Source organism: Molossus molossus, unplaced genomic scaffold (assembly GCF_014108415.1).
Source record: "Molossus molossus isolate mMolMol1 unplaced genomic scaffold, mMolMol1.p scaffold_m16_p_4, whole genome shotgun sequence".
NCBI classification, from domain to species: domain Eukaryota; kingdom Metazoa; phylum Chordata; class Mammalia; order Chiroptera; family Molossidae; genus Molossus; species Molossus molossus.
In genome coordinates, this window is record NW_023425377.1 from 81,543,337 (window position 1) to 81,570,251 (window position 26,915).

Genomic DNA, 26,915 nt, shown 5'->3' on the forward strand with positions numbered 1-26,915 from the left:
GGACACTTGGTTACATCACTGTCCACTTCTCCAGAAAATTCTATAGCTCCGTCATCTACCAATCCCCAAGCCTGTGTTCCCTAGGCCTCCCCAGCTCAAATGACCCAGGGTCCTTGTGGCCCTGGCACACAGCAAGTGTCAAACACTGGCTGAATCAGGGTCAGCAGCACTCCACTCAGCTCTCACCAAGTATTTCCCCAGGGGTGTGTGGATGGAGGACTGAGAAATAGGGGTGTCTCCCAGACCCCTCTGGGTGCAGGGCAGCCTCACAGCATGGAATATTCCAGCTCTAGTGAATGAATCTACACTTGGTTGACTTTTTCAAACAAAAATGCTTCATTTTGGAGCCAGTGTTAGAAAGGCAGGAAAAAACAAACACTCATATAGATAAAAAGGCAATTGCCAGCCAGCAGTAAGGACTGAAATTTGAGATGATTGTAATGAGGGCTGAGTTCCAGGTGACAAGGTTACTTCATCCTGTCACCTGGCCAGGAAGCATCCCTGAGGGTCCTGGATTCTGGCCCCCTCCCTGCCTGAGGCCACCATCATGCCAGGGAGCAACCCACTTACCTAGGTGAGGCTCCCAGTTAGTGTACTCAGGGTCCATTAGGCTTCTTCCCAACCTGGGTTATGGTCCCTCTGACAGAACGAGCCTTAGAAATTCAGACCTGTCCTGGGTAGGGGACACTTTCTCACCCTCACCAGGCCCCCAGCAACATTCAGGCAGTCAACATGGACCTTTTTTTTCCTTTCTTTTTGGTATGTGCCCCTAGTGGGAACCGAACCCGGGACTCTCTGGTCCGCAGGTCAATGCTCCAACCACTGAGCCAAAATGGCCAGGGCAACATGGGCCTTTTGTGACTGGTTTATATCACTGAGCATGTCCTCAGTGTTCATCCAGATTGTAGGTGTCAGAATGCCCTTCCCTTTTTTTTTTTAAATTTTATCCTCACCCTAGGACATTTTTCCATATTTTGTTCAGATAGAATGGGGGGGGGGGAGAGGAGAGAGAGAAACATCGACGTGAAAGGGACACATCGAGTGGTTGCCACCCGCACGACCCAATCGGGGCTCGGGACAAACTGCAACCAAGGTACATGCCCTTAGCGGGAATCGAACCCAGGTCTCTCTGGACCGCAGGCCGATACTCTAACCGCTAAGTCAAACCAGCCAGGGCACCTTCCTTTTTTTGTTAATCCTCACCCGAAGACATTTTTTCCACTGAATTTTAGAGAAAGAGCGGGAGGGAGGGAGGGAAACATCCACATGAGAGAGACACATCAATCAGTTGCCTCCCTCAAACATCTCGACTGGGTCTGGGGAATCCAATCTGCAACCCAGGTGTGTGCCCTTGACCAGTAATTGAACCCAAGACCCTTTGGTGTGTGGGCCAGCACTCTAACCACTGAGCAACACTGGCCAGGGCAAATGTCCTTCCTTGAAAAAAATTTTTTTCTTTATTGATTTTAGAGCGAGAGGGAGATAGAAGCATCGATGAGACAGAACATCCACCAGCGGCTTCTGCATGACCCCCACTGGGGATTTGGCCCACAACCTGGGCATGTGCCTTGACCAGGAATAGAACTGGCGACTTCTTGGTGCATGGGTTGACGCTCAACCACTGAGCCACACCAGCCAGGCCCTTCCCTTTTTAAAAAAAATGTTTTTCATTTTTTTTTCTTTATTCATTTTGAGAGAGAGGAAGGGAGAGGGAAATAGAAACATTGATGGGAGAGAACATGAATTGGCCACCTCCTGCATGCCCCCCACTGGGGATTGCACCCACAACCTGGGCACATGCCCTGACCTGGAATCAAACCAGTGATCTCTTGGTGCATGGGACAACACTCAACCACTGAGTCACACTGGTTGGACGTTTTTATTGATTTTCTAGAGAGAGGAAGGGATAGAAACACCGATCAGCTGCCTCCTGCACGCCCCCTATTGGGGATTAAGCCTGCGACCCAGGCATGTGCCCTGACCCAGAATCGAACCAGGACCTCTCAGTCCATGAGAGGGTGCTCAATCCACTGAACCACAACAGCTGGGCTGTCTTCTGAATATTTTTTAAATATTAATTTTATTTATGTATTTTTCTCCCCCTCCAACCCTAACCCTAATGTCCTTCCTTTTCTTTTTAATCCTCACCTGAAGACATTTTTTCCATTGAATTTTAAAGAGTGAAAGGGAGTGAGAGAAACATCCATGTGAGAGAGACACATCAATTGGTTGCCTCCCATACAACCCTGACCAGGGTCAGAGCCAAACTGCATCCGAGGTACATGTCCTTGGCTGAAATCAAACCACAACTCTTTGGTCCATGAGCTGATGCTCTAACTGCTGAGCCAAACTGGACAGGCCATGTCCTTCCTTTTTTCTTTTTTTTTTATTCTCACCCGAGGACATTTTTCCATATTTTGTTCAGATAGAGAGGGAGGGAGAGAGAGAGAGGAAGAGAGAGAAACAGAAACATAGATGCGAAAGGGACAGATTGAGTGGCTGCCACCAGCACGACCCAACCAGGGCCGGGGACTAACTGCAACCAAGGTACATGCCCTTAGCGGGAACCAAACCTGGGTCTCTCTGGACCACAGGCTGACGCTCTAACCACTGAGAAAAACCAGCCAGGGCCATGTCCTTCCTTTTTAAGTCTGAATAATAAATATTCCACAATCTGGATGGACCTCACAATGTTTATCCACGTGTTAGGTACTTGGGTTGCTCCCACCTTTTGGCCATTGTGAATATGCTGCTGTGACCACAGGTGTGCAGATTCTATCCCTGCTTTCAGTTTTTTTGGATGTCCATCCACCTAGAAGTGGGATTGCTGGGTCATATGGTGACTGTTTCATTTTTTGAGAAATAATCAGACTATTTGCCACATCAGCTATCCCACCAGCTGTGTACAGGTCATTTCTCCAACTACTTGTGGGCAATTTAGAAAATGGGCAGTTTAGTTACTGAAGCCTGGCCGGTCTGGCTCAGTGGTTGAGCATCAACTGGTGCACCAAGAGGTCACCAGTTTGATGCCTAGTCAGGGCACATGCCCAGATTGTGGGCCAAATCCCCAGTGGGGGGCATGCAGGAGGCGGCCAATTGATGTTCTCATCAATGTTTCTCTCTCCCTCCTTTTCTCTCTAAAATCAATAAAGAAAAAAAAATGTTATTGATTTCAGAGAGAGGAAGGGAGAGGGCAAGAGAGGAAGGGAGGGAGAGACAGAAACATCAACTGGGTGCCTCCTGCATGTCCCGAAACCTGGGTTCGGTAATATGGCCTGACAGTGAATCAAACTAGCAACCTTCTGGTACATGGGCCAATGCTCAATAAACTGAGCCACAACAGCTGGGCTGGACACTTTTTGTTTTAAACAACAGTGGTCCTAGAGGGTGTGAGGTGGCATCTCACCTGGTTTACAGAAACTCTGCCAGCACACAGTGGTCAACAGTGAATTCTGGTGCTGTCAGTGTCAAGGGCCCAAGGGAGCCAGGTGCCTCTGGCAATGATAGCCTAGGATTTGGGATCAAACTGTGCTAAGAAATGTGTGCCATGTTTTCAGGCCAGATGAGGAAGAGGTCAGCTCTGTCCTCACTGCCTGCCTATGTTGCCTGCAAGGTGCATGATAGGCTGGACAAACTCCTCTAAGCCCTCTCGTGGTAGCCTGCAGAGGATGGGCAACCTTCTAGGACTGCACTGGACATGTGGTGCTCAGAGAATTGTTACAAGGACCATTTGTGTGTTGATGTTCCCTCTCCTAGAGTGTCAGAGGCTGTAGGGTGGGGAGGTAACACAGCCCCTCAGGTCTGAGTCAGAACATCGGAACAACTCCACGATTGTCCAAGTGGACCCCACACCTTCTCTGCCCAGGGTACCCCAGCAATTGAAGCTTCAGGGTGGTTTTGGGGGGCCCCTGGCCCTGGAAATACATGCAGGCTGAGGAACAACGGGAACAGCCCCCTCCCCTTCTATAGCCCGAGACAAGAAAACCCAGATCCAGGGGAAGCTGCCAGACAGAGGCTGGGATTGTCAGCCCATCTCACGGCAACCTGCCAGCGCTGATGCAGACATGGGCAGCAGTACGAGGCTCAGAACTAACCCCAACTCACCTACCAAAAGCAGAGTGGAGGGCTGGGGTTCATGTGGCTAGGCAGAAGTGCCCTCACCAGGACCAGGGCCCAGAGGGTCTTGGGTCCTGGTAGATAAGGCACCCTTGGGGAGCCTGCACTCATCTCGAAGTCCCCCATCTATCTCCTGGAACCCCTGCAGACCAAGTTCCATGTCCCCAGCTTTGCTAATGAGCTGCTACAGAGCCTACTCAGTGTGTGTGTGGGACCACGATATAGCCCCTATCAACCAGTTGGACCCCTTACCTGGCACTAACAGAACAGCCCCAAGTATCATCCTGTCCTGGGCAGGGGAGAGGATGAGTGCGAGGACCAGAGGGGTGGAAGGATGGTGAGCCCAGTCCTGTCCCCAGGCAGCCTGCTGCAGTGTATGGCTGGGCCACCTGCTTGAGAGGACACAGAGCCCTGGGGATGGGGAGCTCCAATTAGTCTAAAAGCATAAATTCAGTGCTGGCTGCTGGCTCGCAGATGCAGTTATGATGGCACCTGATAAATTACGTGGGTTTTCTGGATCATTAAGCAGGACTGTCACTGGCTTTCTGGAAAGTTCTGAGGGCAGCCTTGTGGCCCATGCTTCTGGGCTGGGTTCCAGGTGCTGACTGGACTGGTGGTGTCCTCAGGACAGTGGAGGCACCTGGCTCCCTTGGGGCCTTGACACTGACAAGAATGTTCTGGTCAAGTGGTCCCAAGCACATGACCCTCCTGGGTACTCTGGCCCAGAACTGGCTACTACCCCACAGCCCTTGCCTTGACCAAGGTTGAGGGTACACTTGGTGGCCATCGGGATGTGATCAGTGTAACCATACTACTCTCCAGGAGTTCTAGCTACAACTGGTTACCTCAGTCTGTAGCTGAGGCACCATCCCCTCCCACACAGGATGGCCTGTCCTTCAAGGTCATGCAATGATATTGGAGTGACAGACGAGTGTCTGAAAGGTTTTGAGAACCACAGCTTCTCAATATGATTTTTAAGTCAGACCTGATGGCCTGCCTCAAGGGTCCTGGAGCCCAGCCTGGGACCTGGGACAGCTCTCAGCACACATGGAGGACTGAAGAGGGCGGACTTTTAAGTCTTTTGTTAAAAACAAAACAGAACCAACTGGACACAACAGACACCAGTGGATCAACACAGACAAATTGATCCCTCATGCAGGTAACAATCCAAACATGGAACCAGGAAAATATGAGCTTGTAACAGTGCTGCTGGTCTGGGGGCTTTGGCCCAGTAGCCCCAAGGTGGGTGACTCTGTCGGCCTGTCCGTAGGTAGGGGTCTGGGTCCCGGCACTCACTTGGAAGGCCGGGTGATGATGCGGGTGGAGAAGTCAAACAGGTCTCGATTGATCTTGCGCAGGTTCTGCACCTCGTCTTCCAATTCTGTGATTCGAATCCGCAGCTGGTCTTGGCCACCCAGCACGTTCTGAGGAGGGGCAAGGAGTGGGGGCTCAGGGCAGAGGGACCTCTGATATCCCAGAGGGGGGCGGATCTCCTCCCCAATTAACAGTCCCACTCCAACCCACCCCAGCCTCCCTTCTCCATGGCCCTGCCCACCTTTTCCATAGTACTGCACATTACCACGTGCAGCTGCTCTGCTCGCTCTAGGTAGCTGGGCTCTGAACCCTGCAAAAGAAAGGGCTGCTTCAGTGACCTCTGGGCTCACCATGCTGCTCACATCACCCAAATGGTGAGGTAGGTGCCATCCAGATGCTTGCTCACAGATGAAGACACAGATTCCAAGTGGTTGCTGGGTGTGATGTCTCTGTGGGAGGTGGCACCTTTCAACCCCACACCCAGCAAGAAGCAATGTGATCAGCCCACTCAAATCTGCTTCCTGGGGCAGGACTGTGCCCAACAAGGCCCAGGGGATAGAGACATTTTTAAGGATACACCACAGGCATGGGATTGGAGCCAGGCTTTGGGGGACATGCAGAAACCTGGGTCAAGAAGGCTCCAAAAAAGGACTGGCTAGCACGTGGGAAGAAACTGCCCACCCACTAAGATAGATGGACACTGCTGCAGCAGAGAGGTCGTCTACCTCCTGCTAGACACAGTCTAGACACACTGCCCTTGGCTGGTAGACAGGCACTTGGTCCTGCCATCCACCATAATATCTGAGTGAGCTCATGTGATTCTAGGGCATGAAACCACTGGGCAGAGGTAGATGGAGCACAGCCAGAGTGACAATGCCAGGCCCCTCCGAGGACAGGCAGGTGAGTGATCCCTGGAGGGGAGCCCCTGGCGAGTACCAGGAGAGTGAGTGCTGATGGTCATTAGACTGGGCTTAGTCATACAGTCGGAGGGGTCTCCTCACTGAGGGTATATGTGGAGTGCCCTCACAGGGACCCCAATCAGGACCCAGACCCATAGGGAACACAGAGCCATGCTGTGGAGGCCAAGACAGGGCAGGTCCTCCAGAGACCCAAGGGCAGGGCACCTGCTATAGCAAGTACCTGCTGGTGGAGGCCCAGGCGCAGAGTAAGGCCCCCACGGTGCTGTTCATCCCCATGCTCAGCCCCCAGGAGGTGCTTGTTGAAGTGTGGCAGAGGCAGGCTGGGCCTGAAGTCGGAGCTCAGCATGTTGACCGGTGCCAGCATTATGAAGGCATTGGTCACGGGGCCTACAGCAGGGCAGGAGGACAGTCAGGAGCTACGTTGGCCAGGCATGGGCCACGACTCCCACATCCTCCATTCCTCAAACCCACCCACCTGTCCAGCAGTGACCCATCTATTTTCCTCTCATTGGCCCCTACCTCCCAGCACCCAGCCAAGTGGCTAGGGTGTGGACAAACAGGCAAAGCCACACAGCTTACAAGCTCTTGGTCTTCTGCTCCCAGCCCCACCTTTGAGGGTCACTGTCCTGATGCACTGCTTGCTCTGAATGTCCCAGAGGCGCACCGTCTCGTCATGTGAACCGGAGAGCAGCACACTGCCATCAGTGGACACTGACAGGCAGGTCACCTGGTTCCTGGGGACACAGGTCTGAGAAAGGGTGGCGCAAATGACCCCCGACCCCAGGAACAAGAGAACAGAGCCCCTCCCCAGCTACCAGTCCAGTCCCCGCACCTGTGGCCTTTGAACACCTTCCCGCTGTCCTGTTCTGGCTGGAAGCTCTTCTCTCTCTGCCCAGGCTGCGGAGGCCAAGGGGCCAGTGAGCAGAGGGACACAATTGTACCTCAGCCCTGGGCGCCCCAGGGCACTAGGGATGGTGGGCAGGGGAAGAGCCCGCTTAGCTCAAGGACCTGGATGCAGGGGGGGGGGGTGGACAGTCCCAGGGCCTTTGGAGGACAGACCCTGGGTGTCCCACTGTCCCATAAGTCTCCAACCATTGGCCCAGGCACCCACAACTCACCCAGGTGCAGAGGTCCACCTGGAAGATAGAGCCCTCACTGCCACCGCAGAACATGTGATGCTCAGCTAGGTCCATGGTCACAGCCATAATGCCCACGTCAAAGAGCACGGACAGCAGCAGCTCGCCTGAGGAGATCTCCCACAGCTGGGGGCAGGCGGGGTATGGAATGGGGGCTCCACAGACATTAGGGTTTCAGTGGTACAAGGGTGCTGATCTAAGAGCCAGGAAGCCCTAATTGGGAGACCCTGGACCCCATGGAACCTCAGACAAGAGCTGTGATTCAAGGGGGTCTCAAGACTGGAGCACTTCCTATTACAGAGCTGGGTTCTCATGCCCAGGACCCCTCATCACCCCATTTTAGCTGCTCTCAGCCCTGGATCCTGCCCCCCCAACCACCAAGGACAAAGACCTGAGGGCTGAACAGCCTCAAATCCCTGAGGCTTAGCCAGGGAGCCACCAGGCACGGGTGACCAAGTGAGAATTTCAGAGCCAACATAAGTCTAGACTGCTTGCCCCCTGAACGTCCTCAAGGTAGGAAGCACTGGGAAATTAAGAGCTGTCTGGAGTCGCCAGCCTGGGGGAAGTAGGTGATTCACTCACATCAGCCAAGAACCCACCCAGCCACCCCAGCCCAGCTCACAGATCCACTGGGGGATGAGGGGGTGCTGGTCCTACCTTCACTGTCTGGTCCAGTGAGGCTGTGGCCACCCGGGCCAGGGGCCCCCCAAAGCCACAGTGCAGGTCTGTGATGGGGAGGGTGTGGTGGGACCAGATGTGCCGGGGGGTCGGGGTCCTGGAGGAGTCTGCCTGCAGCACACTGCAGGAGGAGTGGATTCAGGGGGAGGGCTGAACCCTGATGTTCCTACCCACCTCCAAGCAGCCACTAGGCCTATCCCACTGGTAGAAAATTCTCATATGGCTCCAAATGGTCCCTGGAAAAACCAATCACCCTTGTCCTCCTCACACTGGGCCCTGGGCCCAGCTCCTTTCCGCCCCGGAACTTTGGCATGGCTTTCTGCAGAGCTGGCTCCCTACCCTCTGTGCTGAGGCCTCACCTGGCTGGAGGTTACAGACCAGGTGCAGGCCCGAGACGGTTGGGACGCTACCTGCACAGGCTCCACACCAGCACCAGGCAGTCCTTGCCCCCTGAGAGGAAGTGGCTGCTGTCTCCTGTGAACTGCAGGCAGGAGATATCCTGGTAGTGGCGACTCAGGATGACCAGGAGGTTCCCCGTGGAGACCTGGGGAGGGGGGGGGCACAAGCAGGTCAGGGCAAGAAATGGGGTGCACCAAAGGGAAAGCCTGCCTAGGCACAAGGAGAGGGGTGGTGTGACTACAGCACCCAGGGAAGGCGTGGGTGAGAATGACAAGGCTGGTAAGGGCGCTGGTTCCTTCAGGAGGAGCTGGACTCAGGACCAAACTCAGGTGTTCCTCATGGTGATTACCAGAGAAGGAAGTCATAGACTTCTAGGCTAGCTGTGAGGGGCTTCAAATACAGCCTTACCACTTGTTCTAGCAGGACGGACTGGGGGTGGGGGAGCCTCTTACTGTAAAACTTAAGGAGAGGAAGACCCAAATCAGCAGAAAGCTAAGCAGATTGGTCTATTGAAGAGGGAGGTGCCTGGTGTCAGGGAGAGGTGAGCCCATCACATAATACCTGGGAAGGGATGGGGCATGGCAGGAGGGGAACACAAATGACGTTGTGGGTTGTGTCCCCCAAATAAATATGTTCGCATCCTAACCCCTGGAACCTGTGACCTTACATAAATATAAGGGCTTTGCAGGTGTAATCAGTGCAGGTGAGGTCACAGTAGAGTGGTCTCCAATCTAAACATGCGTGAGTGTCACAGCCAGGGTTCCTTATGAGAGAGAAACTTGGATAGACACAGTTGTTTACTCTGCAGCCCTATTCTAAAGATTTCCAGCATCCCCCACACACATCAGCCAAAGAGCAAGAGTGAAAAGCCAACAGTGGAAGCCATGGGAGTCAGGCAAGCCCTGGCTGAAAGCCCTCAGCCTGAGCTCCTGCCTCTGTTGGCCATGTGGGGCGCCCCCTTGTGGTCAGAGCGTACACTGGTAAGGAATTCTCCAAGAGAGTGGGGGAGCTAGGGCCAGACGGCAACCCCAACAGCCAAGAGTACTATGACTGTCCCCCATCAAGGAGGGGCAACCTCCTAACATGCTCCCATCAGGCCACAGGGCCCCTGCACCAGGCTGACAGCAATCACAGCAAAGATTTCTACCATGATGGGCAATGTGAGGAGCCCCTTCCTGCCTCCATTTCCCACCCTGTGAATGGACAACTGCTTCCTAGTTTCAGAAACAGAACTAAAGTTTAAAAGTCTCAGGATAAGATAATAAAGCCTCTCCCATCTTGCAGAGAACTCAGTTCCCTTGGCAGACCCGTTTTGCAAATCAAGGTTAACGTCAGGTAGGTCTCTCCTCAAAGAACCAACTGCTGGTGACACTACTGTTGGTGGTCTAACTCCATGGTCCACAGGCCAAGTCCCATGACCCTGGCTCTGACACTCACTTCCCATAGGTATATGCTCTCTGCAATCCCCGCCAACATGTAGAGGCCATTGGGCGACGTGGTCAGACAGGTGACAGGCCCGGGGCACATGATCTTCTGCTGAAGCTGGTCCTAGAGGAACATAAGACGCCTCTGAGCTTCATGCAGAATTTGGAAGCCAGGGGGCAGTGAGGAGAGTGGGTGGGAGATCCAAGAAAACCAGAAAGAAGAGATTATGGGTGGTTTGACCAAATTCACAATTCAGTAAAGAAGTGTTGATTCTAGCCTGGCCAGTGTGGCTCAATGGATTGAGTGTCCCCATGGACTGAGAGGTTGGAGTTCAATTCCTGGTCAGGGCATATGCCCAGGTTACAGGCTCTATCCCCAGTAGGAGGAGTGTAGGAGGCGGCTGATGGATGTTTCTCTCTCACACCAATGTTTCTCTCTAAAAAAAAAATCAACAAAAACATATTTTTTATAAAAAGAACTGTTTGCTCCAGCCCAGGCTTTGCAGGTTGGAGGTGGAGAATGGCAAATCCTTGGACAAAAGCAGGATGGTGTCCCTATGGGTGTGTGTGTGGGGGGGGGGGGGGAGGCACAGCGGGTCCAGGAGGGCACTGGGGCTGGAGAGCCCAAAGGCCAGTATTTTCAGTCCCCAATCCCACCTCCTTAATGCCCCACCTGAGACCTTGAGCCTCAGTTTCCAAATCTATAAAATGAAAAACAAGTTCTGTGGTCTATACCAGGTAAAACCAGAGCACAGAACCTGCCCCAAGAGATGTCAGCTGGCAGAAAAAGGCAGTGTACAGCTGCAGGAGCAGAATTTTGGGGTTGCTTTAAGAGAAGACACCATGGACTCTGATGAGGAAGGATAGAATCTCTTTTGGGAGGATAAAAGTTTCCCAGGCTACCCTTTCAGGGGATTACTAGGCCTCAGACCGTCACTTTCCAAGCACGAGATCCAAAAAACCCCAAATGCAAACTCTCTTTAAATTTCGCACCCATAAATGCATAAAAGGGTGGAACAAATCGACGTTTCTTTCTCTCTCTCTCTCATCAGTTTTTTAAAAGCTCGGCAGCGTCAGTCGATAGGTCCTGCTTTAAAAAACAAAAAGTAAATTTTGAGCCCCTTTCCTCACAGGTAGGGCCCCCGCTACTTCCCCAACTCTTCATGTGCGCATGCGCCTAGCCGGCTGCCGCAGAAACCCGTCCCACAGCTCCCCAAGCCCACCCCAGGACGCGTGCTTCCCTCCTACAAGAAACCCACGACCCCGCGCATGCGCAGAGCACCTAACCCAAACTTTCTCCCGTTTCAGGGCGTGTGCAGCCCCAGTCGACTCCAGTCTCGAGCACCCCGCGCACCCCCAGCTGAGTCCGGACCCGGGCGTGCATGTCCGCACCTTCCGCTGCAGCTCCCAGGCGCTAATGTAGTTCTTGCCCAGCTGCGCCGCCAGTAGGTACTCGCCATTGAGCAGGGCCAGGCCACGGGGCCCAGCTTGGCCACCGCGGTACGTGAGCAGGTTAGCGCCCGAGTGCAGCTCCCACACGATACAGCTCCACAGGTGAGCAGACGAGTCTGTACACACGGCCACCTCCATGGGCGCCGCCATCTTACTCCCCTACCGCCCCGGAAGTCCGTCATCACCAACAATACGCGGGCGACTTAGCCCGGGCGGGCTAGAGCGGCGCCCACGTTGTTCGCCCCCTGCGGCTGGACGCCTGGGCGTGCGCACTTTCCTCGGAGAGTGGGCTTCCCTGTGAATTAGGCTTTCCTCCATCCCATCACCGCTCCGCTGAGAATCAAGGGGCACAACGCCTGGTCCAAGATCCAGGTAGCAGGTCTCTTGCAGAGCTAGATGGGGAAGAAATCAAGGACCAGGGTCTTCAGGGGCAGTTAGTAGGGGCAGAGCCTGGAAGTCTGGTCTGGCCTTTTATGCGGGGCGCTCTCCGTGTTGTGCCGTTTGTTTGTTTTTAATCCTCACCTGAGGACATTTTTGCATTTTTACCTTCAGATAGAGCGGGAGGGAGAGAAGGAGGAAGACAGAGAGAGAAACATCAATTTGAGAGAGAAACATCAACTGGCTGCCACCCACACGAACCCAACCGGGCGGGACAAACTGTAGCCAAGATATGTGCCCTTAGCGGGAACCAAACCCAGGTCTCTCTGGTTCACCAGCGGATCCTCTAACCGCCGAGCCAAACCTGCCAGGGCTGCTGCTGTTGCTGCTGTTGTTTTTTAATACACAAATAATAAAGTGGTTGAGCGCTGACCCATGCACCAAGATGTCGCCGGTTCGATTACCCCTCGGGGCACATGCGGAGATTGTAGGCCAAATCCCTAGTGTGGGGCATGGGGGGGGGGTGTCTATTGTTCTCTCTCATTGATGTTTCTATTTCTCTCTCCCTTTCTAAAATCAATAAAGAAATAAAAATAAAGAACCGACCTCACAGGTGTAAAATACAAACCAAGTACTTGACACAACATATCTAGCATACTCACAGATCCACCATCAGCCTCTGCCTGGACCCTTCTTGAGGGGACCACAAAATCCACATTTTTATTTCATGAACTTGGTGCAGGTCATGCAAGTCTACAGCCCCTAACGTAAGGTCGTACCTGCTGTTCCTGCCACGTCTAAAAATTGCAGTTTAAAATGTGGACTTAGCCCTGGCCAGTTTGGCTCAGCGGTTAGAACTTCCACCCGCGGTCCAGAGAGACCTGGGTTCGGTTCCTGATAAGGACACGTACCTCAGTTGCACTATATCCATGGCCCCAGTTGGGGTCATGTGGGTGATGGCCAGTTGACGTGTCTCTCGCACATTGATGTTTTTCTCTTTTCCTCCCTCTCTCCCTCTTGCTCTATCTGAAGATGAATGCAAAAATATCCTCGGGTGAGAATTAAAAAAATAAAAATAAAATAAAATAAATGTGGAATTAGGTCTGGCTGTTGTGGCTCAATGGATTGAGCTTCCTCCCATGAACTGAGAAGTCCTGGTTCGACTCCCAGTCAGGGCACATGCCCGGGTTGCGGGCTCGATCCCCAATAGGGGGCATACTTTCTCTCTCCTTTCCTCTCTAGAAAGTCAATAAAAACATTTTTTTTTTAAAAGTGGAATTAGCCCTGGGGGGGTTGGCTCAGCGGTTAGAGCATTGGCCTGCGGACCAATGAGATCCGGGTTCGATTCCAGCCAAGGGCAGGTTCCTGGGTTGCGGTTCCTCCCAGGCCCTGGTCGGGGTTGCGAGGGAGGCAGCCAGTCGATGTGTCCCTCTCTCATCGATGTTCTCTCTTCCTCTCTCCTGTCTAAAGATAAATGGAAAAATGTCCTCAGGTGAGGAAAAAAAAAAAAAAAATGTGGCATTAGTTGCCAACCTTCGAAAAGGGGAGAAATAATTTAAAAGTCGAAATCTCCAGCCCGGGAAACTTGACTGTCTGGGGTGGTGCGTCTGCAAGCAACACTGGGGGCGGCCGCTGCGGGGTGCCTGCAGCAGGGTCCAGAGCACGCCCCCAAGTCGCTGGAAAGGGCGCCCAGAGTGTGGGGATCCGCAGCCCCAGTCCCGCCGCCAGGTGGCAGGCAGGAGCCACGGACTGGGAGGCTGAGGGTGGGCCGCTCCCATCCCTAGGGCCACAGTGTGGTAGCAGATACAGGCAGGGAGGGACTTCCTAGTGGAGGTGTCCTTTGAGCAGGGAACTAACAATTTGAAGAGAAAGGTGGGCAGAGGTAGGCCAAGATCCTATCCGCAGACCAGAGGGGGCGCTGGGTCATCTAGGACCTTGTGGGCAGTAGGGAGCCTGGATTTAATTTTATCCTGAGGGAGGAAGGGCATAGAAAACTGAAGGGCTTCTGTTAGTTGAGGAGTCAGGTGTCCCAACACCCAGCAACTGCTAAATGGGGAAATTGAGTCAGGGACGACCTAGTCCAAAGATGGATTGGAACCAGAACCAGCTGTTTCTGATTTCTACCACCAGAACCAGCTGATGCCGTCAGGCTTCTCAAATGTTTTTGAAGTGTAAATAAGAGTAATAAGATACCTTGAATGCTGATTTACACTTTGCAAACACCAAAATGAAAAATCTTTTAGGTTTTTCCCCAAACCAAATCTTTCTTTGAATCGTGAGATCGGCACTCACTCTGCAGCACTCCAGGGTGGGCCAAGGTGCCCTTCTTCTAAACACCAACTCAGGGCTTGAAACTGGCACTTCTGCCCTGGCCGGTTTGGCTCAGCGGTCAGAGCATTGGCCTGCGGTCCAGAGAGACCCAGGTTCGGTTCCCGCTAAGGGGTATCTTGGTTGCAGTTTGTCCCTGGTCCTGGTTGGGTCATGCAGGTGGCAACCACTCGATGTGTCCCTTTCATGTTGATGTTTCTCTCTCTCTTTCTCTCCCACTCTATCTGAACAAAAAATGGAAAAATGTCCTCGGGTGAGGATAAAAAAAAAAAAAAGAAAGAAAGAAACTGGCACTTCTGAGCCCTGGGGCAGGTCACTACATAGCTCTGGGCCTGTTTCTCCATGTGCAAAATGGGAGTTCCCCAGAGATATGGGGTCTGTGTCCTCCTCCTGGGAAGTCTGGCCTGGAAGTTTCCAAATTCCAGGACACGGGTGGGTCCAGCAGGTGTGGTTTGCAACAGGTCAATTGTGCCAATGGGGATAAGGGGCTCTGATGGTGGATGCTCAGGCTGGAACAGGCCCAGGAGGTGCCCCAGGGCAGGGCTGCTGGATTGCAGTCAGGCCCCCTAACAGGCCTCTCCCTTCCCCCTTCCCCTCCTCCCCTCTTCCCTTCCCTGGGGACCCAGTAGGCCAGGCTGCTGTCAGGTCATAGGTCACCCCACCCCCAGCCCAGTTCCTGGAATGAAGACAGACCAGTTGTGTCAGAAGAGCAAGACAAAAGCCACACTTTGGGGGCCTCCAGACCACCCAGTCACCAGACCTCCTTGGTGCCAGCCAGGCGCCACCTCCCAAATCCAAGACTGGGAGGCCTTGGTGGTGGTTGGGCAGCAGCAGCAAGCAGGCTTGGGGAAACTGAGTCACAGAAGCCTGTACAATTTCTCTGGTTCTAAGCCCTTGTTTGCAGGCTCTGGTACACAGTGATGACCCAAACCAGAAAGTCTTTCTGGGAGCCCAGCCACACCTCGTGCCCTGCCCATCTGGGGGGTGGGTGCCTTGAACAAACCCAGCAGGCCCCATGGTGTGCACTAATGGTATACGGAATAGTGGAGGAGTCCAGTGTCAATTATCCTTTTCAGGCATCCTTTCAAACCCCCCCCCCCCCCAATCAGGCCTAGTTTTGAGTTTCACCTCCTGGGAGCTGCCCCACCTCCTAATAGGCAGAGTAGGGAGGTGGGAGGTACCCAAGGGCTGGGGAGTGGTAGAGTCTGACCCCACTCTGCGTGCCCTCAGGGGCTATGTGACCTTAGGACCACCAGTCCCTCTCTGGGCCTCTTTAGTAGAGGAATAAAGATGCTACTGGCCCATCCAGTTTGCTGGAAAAGAGCTTTTTTAAAACAAACAAACAAAAAAACACTTTTTCCTTTATGTCCCTGGGGGGAAGGGGGCTCAGAAAGGTAGGTGGGTTGATCTCTGTCATCTCGGGGATCCCCAGCCCCATTGAGATGTAGATATAGCTGACCCATTTCAAGGCTGGAAAGTGACAGATGAAATGGGCCAAGGGAAGCAACCAGCTGCCACAGGAGGGGGTTGTTTTTCCAGACACCTAACCAGCTTTGGGGGCTGACCCAGACAGGAGGGACAGGCCCAATCCAGCCACAGCAGGAGCTAGTGGCAGGGGAGCCAGGTGGCAGGAGGCTGGGCCTATCCACAATCCAGCCATGCTGACCTTGAGCCCATCAAGTCTCCTGAGTGTGGGACACCCCAAGAAATCTCTTACAGGCAACACCTTGCATGCTGCTATAGGATTTAGGTTTGGAGGCTAAGAACCAGGGTTTCCCCCTACCTGGGCTGAGCCCAGGGTTTGCAACTATAGCCCGAGGGCCTGATCTCCCTTGGTCTGGTTCTTCGGAGCCACACTATACTGGAAGACAAAATGTTAAAATGTGAATCAAACCACAGTGGGAAGGCTTGGGGGCAGGATGGACAGAGGCAGGTCTGGGGTGGCTTCCTAAATCAAAATGAAGCCAGCAGGCAGGAGGCAGGGGTCAGGCCCTCAGGAGTGACATGGGTACCAGAACCCAAGATAGCAGGAGGCATAGGCTAGGGGGCTGGGGGACCAGGAGGGTAACACTGAGGGGGAGGGACCTACCTCTCAGACCTGGCTTAGCCAGGGTCTCTCTCTCCGAAGAACCGATACCAGGACCAGGTCACTCTTGGGTGGAGCCATCCTGGGCTCCCTGGGGTGTTGAACAGCATCTCTGACCTCACCCACTTGATGACAGAAGCACCCCCAGTCGCGACAACCACAGATGTCCCCAGACATTGCCCAATGTTCCCTGGGGGCACTGTCAGCACTGGAGAGCCCCTGTAATAGCCCCCTGTGCTTTCTGCCACCTAGACCCAGACAGCGTGCGGTGACGCCCAGAAAACCACCACTGAGACGTTTTCTGTTAAAAGTCAGAAGTGTTTTGTCTTGTTTTAATATCTCATCAGCTTTACAGGGTTACAATTGTCTTAAATATTTCTGAAATTTAAATACAATCTGCATAATAATGTTATAAAATGTAAACTTTCAGTGTTCTTTTAAATTTCAAAATCACACCCCCCTTTTTTTGGTCTTTTGCCCCCCCCACCCCCCACCCCTTAATACCTGAATGTTCTGCACAACTGAAATCCTTACCGGCTACCCCACCGGCCAGGATGACTGACAGGTGAGGGCCGGCCAGAGGTAGAGTAGTTTATACCTTTTTTAAAAGTTTCTTCCTTTAACCTGAGTTTAGGCGCGGTCCCCACGCCATCGGACAAACCCCAGAGAAACTGAAATTTCACATGTCAGGAATAAAAGGCTAAATTCATTCGTGTTTGCCAAGAAAAAAATGCAAAAGCAAAATTAAGGGAAAGAAAAAATTGATAGAAGTGGGCAAAAATCATAAAAGCAAAAAAAAGTGACTGTACAAATGCTTAACTATTAAAAACTAACTCAGCTGCTCCAAACTTCTGCCCCACCCCTTGCCCAATAGCTGGACAGTCCTGTGGCCAGTTTAGGGGTCACAAAGATTCTAGAAGCAGCCTGTAACAAACATCTCTAGAGCTGGGGAAGCCCCTGAGCCCCTCTAGACCCTGAGATTGGGGGTCCCTGCCAGCACTGTGCAGCTAAGCCCTACCCGTTCCAGAATGAACAGTACACAAGCAAACCACTGACAGAGATGGCTGCCCCGTCCCCACCCCGGTTTGCATAAGGGGGTGCTGAGCGACACCCCAGAATCCCCACCAACAAGGGTTGCCCTGAGCTGGGAGTGGCGGAGTGTAAATGGGGACTCAGGCAGAGGCCACAGCTCTGCAGCTGTCCCAGCCTAGAGCTCCCTCACCTTTCCACCCCTCCCCCCTGCCCACGGCTCCCCCAGTGCTGTCTTCCTGTCCCCACCCCGGCCCCCTACAATCACCCTGAACAGTAGGCATGCCCTGAGTTAGATCCGGGGGGCCATATTGCCCACAAGACATGACACTCAGGTCCCCCAACACACGAAGACATGCGAGAAGCGCGCGCGAGCGCGCGCGCGCGCACACACACACACACACACACACACACACACACACAACCAAAGACAGCACCCAGGCAGGCTCTCAGGTGGACACACCCATGATGCAGATGGGAGGGGACAGGTACTGGTAATTGCTGAAGCCCTGAGCCAGCCAAGGGGAACAGGAGGGCGGGGATTTTGGCATCAAGAGTCAGACCTGAGGTAGAAATGACCAGGCAGCAGACACCCCCCAACGTGGGCCCCACATGGCTCTGCTCAGGTGAGAAGGGAGAAGGAGCGTCCCATTCATTTCTCTTGGACAAAAAGATCCTCCTCCCACAGTGATTGTGCTGCTGCAGTGAGAATTGGGGAGGAGAACCTTCCATAAGGAAAAACAGAGAGGAAAGCCCAGATGCCTGCAGCCGTCTCAGTCCTGGGAGGTGGAGGGTGTCGACAACCCTGAGATATACCAAAGAAAGGGGTTCTCCCCAAAGACACCACAGCACTACACCCAGGCAAACCCAGACTGGGGGCAAGGATCAGGATGCTCCTGCCCCCCAAGGTCTCCAAGGCAACAGATGACCCTGGCTCAGGGATCACTGGATCAGGGGTCTGGGAGGCTGCCAGGGGAGGTACTACCATTCTTGGCCTCATTAGGCCAGGCTTCCTGGACCCAATTAGAGCTTCCAGGAAAACTCTGCGAGAAAAGAAACAGCGATAGGGTGTAGGAGGCACAGTCCCAACTAGCACCACCTGGTCCCCAGGGACCCAGCAAGGGCAGGGTGGCCAAGGAAGTCTCCAAACCCCACCTGGGCCTTTGGACAGAGGTTGCTACCTCGTGATGAAGACCATCACCATCCACTGAAATAAATTCCCCCACACAGCCATTGTCACACTGATGCCCACCTTCTACCCTGGGGTGAAGGGTGGTGGAGGGAATGGGTGCAGCCTCCTTGTGGGCCTCTACTTAGTTCCTTTAGTTATAGTTGGAGATGTGGCCTTGCAAGGGGCTGAGAGAGAACAAGGGACAAAGTAAAGGAGATGAGAAGGGGTGGGGTGTTCAGGATGACACGGTCCCAAAAACCTCATTCTGAGCTAAGCCTGGCTCACCCCAGTCCCCAAATATCAATACATCTGTCTTCAAAAGCAGCCCTTTCAGGCAAGAGAGTCCCCAGGCCATATTCATCCCTGAGACAGGAACCTGGGGGCTATGACAGCATGCCCTCTTCCCAGGCCCTGGCCCCTTTTCCAGCACTTTCTCCTTTCTAGTTAAGACTTCCAGATCTCTGACAGGGAGCACAGCACAGCGAGAAAAAGCATCCAGCGTCTTGGTCTGCCACTCAGCACTCATGCTCCCCTCCACAGCCTGCCACTGCATGAACCCCCACCCCAGCCCAGCCCTCAGCACCTGAGTTCATCACTTTTTCTGGCTCTAGCCCAGGGATACAGTGTCCTGCGCTTGCCAGCTGCCTACTGAGCCACAGGAAATGCACACACGAACCCAAATCAGTCATGGGAAAAATGGAAAGGATATTATTTTTTTTTCCTTTTTGCTTTTTTTCAAGTCCAGTTTCCCTGAATGAACACAAATATATAGAGATATATATCCTTTTCCTAAGGTTTGATTCCTCCCCCAAGAATAAAATAGAATATTTACAAAACAAAACCCCCCAAGCCTCTTAAAAACCCTATAGAGCTTGAATATCACTATTTCTTTAAAAAAAAATAATAATAATAACAAAAAATTCCCAAAAGCAACAAGAAAAAAATTCAACTGATCTTGGCTCAGGGGTTTCTTTCAAAACAAGGAGCTGGGTGTGGTGAGTGGGTGAGTGTGTGATGAACAGGAAAAAATAAGTAAAAAAACAGACAAAAATGAAAACACACAGTGCAGGGATATATGAGGTAAATAGGATCTGGCCTTACATTGCAACTGGTCCAAACCAGACACCAGACACCAGTCCAAATCAGTCTACCAGGGCTGGAGGAGAGCCCTGGGAAATATTTGCTGCTTTCTCTCCTGATTTCCTTAGCTGTTCTCACAATTCATTTCTCTGAATGTCTGAAACCTGAGTAATTCAAGTGTTCCTTGGTTTTCCCCTGTTTTATTAAATTTTCTTTATATATATGTATATATTTTTTCTTCTTTTTTGGTGTTAGCTGTGGCTCCTTTGTGGATATCTCCCCTCCCCACCCGTATCTTCCACCACCCTGGCCCTGCTTGGCCCACCTTTCAACACCCTACCCAGTCTGCCCAGCTCCTGGGGTGGGGGCGGCAGGTGGGGAGTGGTGCGATTAAGGCAATGAATTATTTGAGGTAGAAGACGTAGGGGGTGCGGATAACCCCGCTGGCCCGGCCTGGCTGCCCACGCTGCTGCTGGTCCCACTGTTTCCTCCCCGGCTGCTGCCACCACCGCCTTTGCTGGGAGCTGAGGGTGGCGTGGGGGCTGGTGGCTGAGCAAACAGCACTCCTAATGCAAGGATAGAAGGAGAAACATGTCATGGAGAATTTTAAAAGATTAAAATTCTTTAATCTGACAGGTACCAGTGGCTCCCTAAGCAAAGTCCATCCAGGGACCCACTAGGAAACCCATCACCTCCTCTTAGTGTCTGTTTCCTGTGGGGCTCTTTGCACAGCAAACCCAGATGTTCTGTGTCCCCAGCACTACTGGGTGGCCTAATATGCAACTGGCCTGACTACATTTTTTTTGGTACGTGCCCCTAGTGGGAACCGAACCCGGGACTCTCTGGTCCGCAGACTGATGCTCCAACCGCTGAGCCAAACCGGCCAGGGTGTGACTACATTTTTTAACAAGAAACTTTGAAACATCATTTGTACAGTTCACCCTTGAACAACACAGGTGTTAGAAAGGTAGTGACCCCTGGCACAACTAAAAATCCAAATATAACTTTTGACTCCCTCAAACTTAATTATGAATAGCCTACTGCTGACCAGAAGACTTACTGATAACAGTCATTGAACACATATTTTGTGTTATATGTATTACATACTGAATTCTTACAATAAAGTAAGCTAGAGAAAAGAAAATGTCATTAAGAAAACCATAAGGAGCCCTGGCCAGTTGCTCAGTGGTTAGAGCATTGGCTCACAGACCAATAAGTTGTGGGTTCGATTCCAGTCAAGGGCACGTACTTTGGTTGTGGTTTGGTCCCCGGCCCTGGTCAGGGTTGTGGGAGGCAACCAATTGATGTGTCTCTCTCACATCAATGTTTCTCTCTCTCCGTCCCTCTCTCTCTCTCCCTCCCATCCTCCCTCCCACTCTGATGATAAATGGAAAAATGTCCTCGGGTGAGGATTTAAAAAGAAAATGTTATATTAAGAAAATCATGCCCGGCCGGTATGGCTCAGTGGTTGAGCATCGACCCATGCACTAAGAGGTCGCCGGTTTGATTCCCGGTCAGGGCACATGCCCAGGTTCTGGGCCTCATCCCCATTGGGGGGCATGCAGGAGGTGGCCAATCGATGTTCTCTCTCATTGATGTTTCTATCTCTCTCTCCTTCTCCCCTCCTCTGTCTCTCTATGAATAAAGAAAAAAAAATCATAAGGAGCCCTGGCCACTTTGGTTCAGGGGTTGGAGCATCAGCCCACAGACCAAAGAGTCATGGGTTTGATTCCGGTCAAGGGCATGTAACTCAGTTGTGGTTCAGTCACTGGCCCTGGTCGGGTTGTGCGGGACGCAATCAATTGATGTGTCTCTCTCACATCAATGTTTCTCTCTCTCTCTTCCTCCCTCCCTCCCACTTTATCTGAAGATAAATGGAAAAATATCCTCGGGTGAGGATTTAAAAAAAAAGAAAATCATCAGGAAAATATTTTCAATATTTATTGAAAAAATTGCATGTACAAGTGGACCTACACAGTCCAAACCCTTGTTGTTCAAGGTCAACTGTATTTTTGAGCACATACTATGTGCTTAGCACCATGCTAAGTACTTTCTACATGCCGAGAACCGTGCCAAGTACTAAGTATATTACACTGAATATATATATTCAAGTCTCCAAGGGAAGGAAGAACTTTGTTCGCTCTAATAGCTGGGCTCATTCAGGCCAGACCCGGGAAATGAAGTTGTCATATGAAGGTGTTACCTGTATACATAATTCCGTTAATCTCCACTGACATGCTAATACTATTGCTGCCATTGGTGCTGGTCAAGTTTGCAGCTGAGTCCTGGCGGCTCTCGGAGGCTGTGGGAAGAAGAAAAGCCACCATTTGGAATCAAATCCATCTGTGCAATGATCTGTTTCACGTCTGTCACCCCCACTAGACTTAAAACTCCACAAAGCTGTGGACTGTATCTGCCACCAGCACACACAGGACATAACAGCGAATGTAAGAATGTATTTTTGTCTGACATTTGCTTTTATCATGATTGTAAGTCTTAAGCAATGTTGCACACCCAAATCATGTCAATCTTTTTAACAGCCCCAAAGTCTTCCAGACGTGACTCATTCATTCCTCACTGATGGACACACACCGCTTCAAGGCCTCCTGTTACAACATCATGCAAATGACTGCAATGAACAAACTTGTCTACACAGGTATCCCCTGCTTTTTGAAAATTCACATTATACCACTTCGAAAGGCTTCGCAGGAATTCCTTACTCTCAGATAGTGGGAGACACCTGTGTTTCCTTGCGTACCTGCACCAGCTCTGCTGTAGATACCAAGTAGATCACTGAGTCACATTTTCTATTTTTTTAATTTTTAAAATTTTTTCTTTATTGATTTTAGAGAGAGAGAGGAAGGGAGAGAGATAGAAACAGCGATGAGAGAGAACACTGATTGTCCGCCTCCTGCACGCTCCCCACCCCAGGATTTGGCCCACAGCCTGGGCATGTGCCCTGACTGGCGACCTCTTGGTGCATGGGTTGATGCTCAAACACTGAACCACATCAGCTGGGCCACATTTCCTATTTTTAAAGAGATCGCCAAATTGTCACCTATTTACACTCCCAGCAGCAGGACCCACTTTCCCACACCCTGACCAACACTTCATATTATCAATCTCTGATGTATGAAAAATGGTTATTTCCTTGTGAATGTGCTAATCCCCAACTTGTTGGAGTTAAACAGCTTTTCTTTCCTTTGTTTTTAATCCTCACATGAAGATATGTTTTTATTGATTTTAGAGAGAGAGGAAGGGAGAGGGAGAGAAACATGGATCGGTTGCCTCCATACACGCCCCAACCTGGGATCGAATCTGCAACCTGGGTATATACCCTGACTAGGAATCAAACCCATGACCTTTTGATGCATGGGGATGACACTAACCAACTGAGTCACACTGGCCAGGGCCAAACAGCTTTTCCTAAGAATTTACTAGTTACAACTGCCTATTTTTTCTATTGATTTTGTTTGCCTTTTCTTCTTGTTGATTTATAGGCATTTTTTACATAGACTGGAGCTCCAAGACCCTTATTTTGTTACACATGCAGAAAGCATTTAGGGTCTGGGTGCTGGGTTGATACCTTGGCTGTTGATACGAATGCTCATGGGCAGCTGGGCTGTCATAGCCAGGAAGTTCTGCTGTAGCGCTCGCTGCATGAGCCGTTGCTGCTCATCTGCCACCAGGGCCATCTTCTTTTCCGGAGGCTCCCCAGACTCCAGCTTCTCCCGAAGCTGCTCCAGGGCAGCTGCTTGTGCTGCCACGGCTGCCTGGGCTGCTGCCGCTTGCACTGCTACTGCCTGGGCTGCTACCACGGGGTGGCCTGCCAGGGAGACTGGCAGGCGGCCAGGGACCGTGATGGGGATGGCCGAATCTTCCTCTAGACAGGAGAGAAGAGGAATTGGTGGCCAGAAAGGAAGCAAGGTGGCCTGGCCCAGCCTTCCACCCACAAAGGAATGAGCACTTTCTTGAATACCTCCACTGATGGGGTGCTCACTCCCTCTCTAGGGAAGTAGCTAGGCTTTTTGTGTGTATATATATATATTTTTTAAATTTAATCCTCATGCAAGGACATGCTTAGAGAGAGGAAGGGAGAGACAAAGAGAGAGAGAAACATCAATGTGAGAGAGAAACACTGATCAGTTGTCTTCCACATGCTCCCCAACTGGGGATCGAACCCACAACCCAGATATGTGCCCTGACCAGGAATCGAACCATCACTTTTTGGTGTACAGGATGAGGCTCCAACCAACTGTGCCACCTGGCCTAGATGGTAGCTAGGTTTTTTAATAGACACAAGTGCTATAAAACACTTTCTAAAGCAGGCTGATAGTAGATACCATCATACTGGTAACACTGGTGATAACACTACTAGTTATGTACTTGTATTGTAGTATTTAGCATCAGCACTACATAGACACTATGATAGCATATAGTATATATAATATTAGTCATAACAAGGGCTCGGAACATGTCTTGTCTAAAGCACTTAACATGAACCATCTCAAAGGGCCATTTCAACAACCCCAAGTCTACTCTATCTCCAGATGAGGAAACTGAGGCTCAAAGAGGATATATAACTTTCCCAAGGCCACAGAGCTGGAGAGAGGCTGAGCTGGGATCCGAACCCAGGCAGCCCAACTCCAGAACCAGCTCCTAACCATTCCCCTCTTCTATGGCTGAAAAAATGTCCCTGTCATACCACCCACTGGTTCCACGGGGACCTGCTGTTTCTTCTTTCCCTGCCTCTTTCTCCCTTGTCAAACCCTGGTCACCAGATACTGCCCCTTCCTGCTGGGTCCCCTTTCCAGCCTTTGCAGTTGCTGGCCCTTTGCCCTGGAGTTTTTGTAGTGCCTTCCTCTTCTGGCCTTGCTCAAATGCCTCAACCAGCTTTCCCGTTACCGTGGACTGCTGCCTGTTGTTTTCAGGCTCTCTCATGACTGCCCCAGGTCAGACCCCTTTTTACCTTATCTGCCACCATCTTCCCCTGGCCCACATGGATCCTTAATAACCACTAATGGGTATAGATGAAACTCCCTGAAGCCGGGAGGGTAAACAAAGGCACACAGAAGACTGAATGACTAATATTAGCAAGACCTAACTTTTCAGGGCTTTGTGGGGATCACCTCAGATCCTCAGGACACTCCCAGGAAGTAGGGAGTCACAGCCTGTGTTGTAGAGGAGAAACAGAAACCCAGGGAGGTGAACTGCTGGCTGGAGGCCATGCTGCCACATATGCTACTAGTGCTCTGTATTAGGAAGGACCTGAGGCTCAGGGGTAGAGAAGACTGATCGACTGGTGATGTCTGCCATGGGTGCGGACTAGGAATGGGGGGTTATCTGTCAGGCATCCGCAAACCTGGGCCTGTTGCATGCTGGGCATTTTATACACTGAAGACTCCCAACAACTCTACAAATAGGGGGTAATTGTTTCTACTTTACTCATAAGGAAATCAGGCTCAGAAAGGGGCACTGAGCCACCCAAGGGCGCCCAGCAACAGCTTCAGGGATGGTTAGAGAGTCAATTTGATAGACCCACCCTACACTCTCAATGGTGTCTGCTGGGAGAGAGTGTTGAGAAAGATTCTAAAGCTCAAAGAGAAAAGAATACAGTGATCAACTAATAATGTCAGTCATGGGCAAGGTACTGGAAAAAACTGTGGTGATGAACAATGTCAGTCATAGGCAGAAGACTGGGCCAATGCTACAATAAATGATTAGCAACGCATGCCACAGGATTAGTACAGGGCTCAATTGACAATGTCTGCATTGTGAGGCCTGGAAAAAGAGTGATGAATTAGTAATGTCTGCCATGGACTCAGGATGGGAAAATTGTGCTTGATTTGTAATATCTGCCTTGGCATAGAAATGAAGAAAAAAAAATATTGACTAGTGGTGCCTGCCATGGGCATGGGGTTTGAAAAATGGTGGCTGTTTAGTAATGTTTGACATGAGCACAGCACTGCCTGATTTTCCACCCTCTTCTGTGATAACTTTGGGGTTTATTAACCTGTTTACCTAGAGGTGAAAATGTACCAACCCCACAAGTCCATTCAGCTTGAATTGGGAACAGTCCCCAGGATCACACAGCCCCTTACCTTTCTTGATCTTGGGAGCTGGGGCAATGGAGCTACCGTTGGTGCTGGTGGCCAGGCCCAGGGAGGACACGGGCAGCTTGGGTGAGGAGAGCATGCTGTGGGCACCGCCTGGTGAGTAGGCAAAGAGGGAGCCCCCGAAGCTCTGGCGCCGGCCCTCCCGCCGGTTGCTATCAATGGCCGCCTGGAGCTCGTTGGGGTTGCTGAGGCCGCGTTTCTCACACTCGTACGGGTACAGGTACTTCATGTACCTGCAGGAAGGGGGAAAGGGACAGGGTGGCACCAGGGATGCCTCCTATGGCTCTCTGCTGCCCTCGGCATAAAGCAAATCTCACTGTGGCACTACCTCCCCACCTCCATCACGCACCACTGCCAGGGAATCAGTTGCTAATGCTCAGAGCCAGGTTTTGCTTATGCTGTTCCCTGTCTCAATGCTTGTCCCCTTGACTACCTCCCACGAAGCCTTTAATACTTTTTTTTTTTTTTTTTTTTTAATCCTCACCCGAGGACATTTTTCCATTTTTTACTCAGATAGAGCGGGAAGGATAGAGAGGAAGAGAGCGAAACATCGATGTGAAAGGGACACATCGAGTGGCCGCCACCCACACGACCCAACCAGGGCCGGGGACAAACTGCAGCCAAGGTACATGCCCTTAGCGGGAACCGAACCCGGGTCTCTGTGGACCGCAGGCTGATGCTCTAACCGCTGAGCCAAACCGGCCAGGGCCGAAGCCTTTAATACTTAATTCCAGTAACCTCAGAGCCAGAAACTTCCTTAAAGCCCCACCCCAAGGTTCTCAGGATTCAGACTCCTCACGTGGCCCAGTGCCTCAGTGGTCCTTCCTGTCCCAGGCCCTTTGCACTTGCAGCACTCACTGGGTCCGCAAGGTGAAGGCGGCACTGGTAATGGATGTAGGCAGGTTGAGGCCCTTGGTGATCTCACGCCATAGCTTCTTATTGATGACCTCCACCAGGCCGCCCTTCTCCGTCACCAGCACATACAGCATGAACAGGTCAAGCACCTGCTTGGCCATGATGGGGATCCGGTTCACCGGTGTCCCTGTGGGGGAGGGGTGGTGTGGGGGAGGGAATGCTGTTGCCAGGGCCAGAGCCCCACATGCAGCAGAAGCCAAGTCTGTGGTTAACACACAGGTTCAGAGCGGGGTCTCCCCCCTGTGTGGACGTTAGGGCAGGTTACTCTCTGTGGCGGCCTCCTGGGCACGTGGGGTGTTGAGTAGCATCCCTGGTGCCCATCCACTCGATGCCAAAAGCATCCCTAGTCATGACAACCACAGGTGTCCCTGAC

At 51.9% G+C, this 26,915-nt stretch overlaps 2 protein-coding genes across 2 annotated transcripts in view; both read right to left on the reverse strand.

Annotated features, from left to right (window-relative positions):
- Positions 1 to 3,201: 3,201 nt before the first annotated feature.
- WDR18 (WD repeat domain 18) lies at positions 3,202 to 11,592 on the reverse strand. The gene is made up of 10 exons (XM_036241574.1): positions 11,380 to 11,592; positions 10,001 to 10,111; positions 8,575 to 8,708; positions 8,144 to 8,285; positions 7,469 to 7,612; positions 7,183 to 7,247; positions 6,960 to 7,084; positions 6,571 to 6,737; positions 5,672 to 5,740; positions 3,202 to 5,540 (listed from the first exon to the last, which is right to left on the reverse strand). Exons 1-10 carry the CDS (start codon positions 11,587 to 11,589, stop codon positions 5,409 to 5,411), a joined length of 1,299 nt encoding a protein of 432 aa, XP_036097467.1. The 5' UTR covers positions 11,590 to 11,592; the 3' UTR covers positions 3,202 to 5,408.
- Positions 11,593 to 19,752: 8,160 nt separating this feature from the next.
- ARID3A (AT-rich interaction domain 3A) overlaps positions 19,753 to 26,915 on the reverse strand; it is a 34,391-nt gene continuing 27,228 nt past the window's right edge. The window contains exons 4-8 of the mRNA XM_036239890.1: positions 26,486 to 26,669; positions 25,613 to 25,860; positions 23,098 to 23,394; positions 21,715 to 21,813; positions 19,753 to 20,077 (exon numbers count right to left, since the gene is read on the reverse strand). Of these exons, the coding sequence (XP_036095783.1) occupies positions 19,902 to 20,077; positions 21,715 to 21,813; positions 23,098 to 23,394; positions 25,613 to 25,860; positions 26,486 to 26,669 (1,004 nt within the window). The 3' untranslated portion in view covers positions 19,753 to 19,901. The remainder of the gene's footprint in view (positions 20,078 to 21,714; positions 21,814 to 23,097; positions 23,395 to 25,612; positions 25,861 to 26,485; positions 26,670 to 26,915) is intronic.

Bases quoted from the DNA above. Each gene is read 5' to 3' on its own strand.
- WDR18 (XM_036241574.1), bottom strand. From the start codon at position 11,589: ATGGCGGCGCCCATGGAGGTGGCCGTGTGTACAGACTCGTCTGCTCAC. The intron at 10,112-11,379 runs GTGCGGACATGC...ATGTTCCTCTAG, and splicing joins CCTGGGAGCTGCAGCGGAAG to GACCAGCTTCAGCAGAAGAT. The intron at 7,613-8,143 runs GTAGGACCAGCA...GCCTGCCCCCAG, and splicing joins CACTGGACCAGACAGTGAAG to CTGTGGGAGATCTCCTCAGG.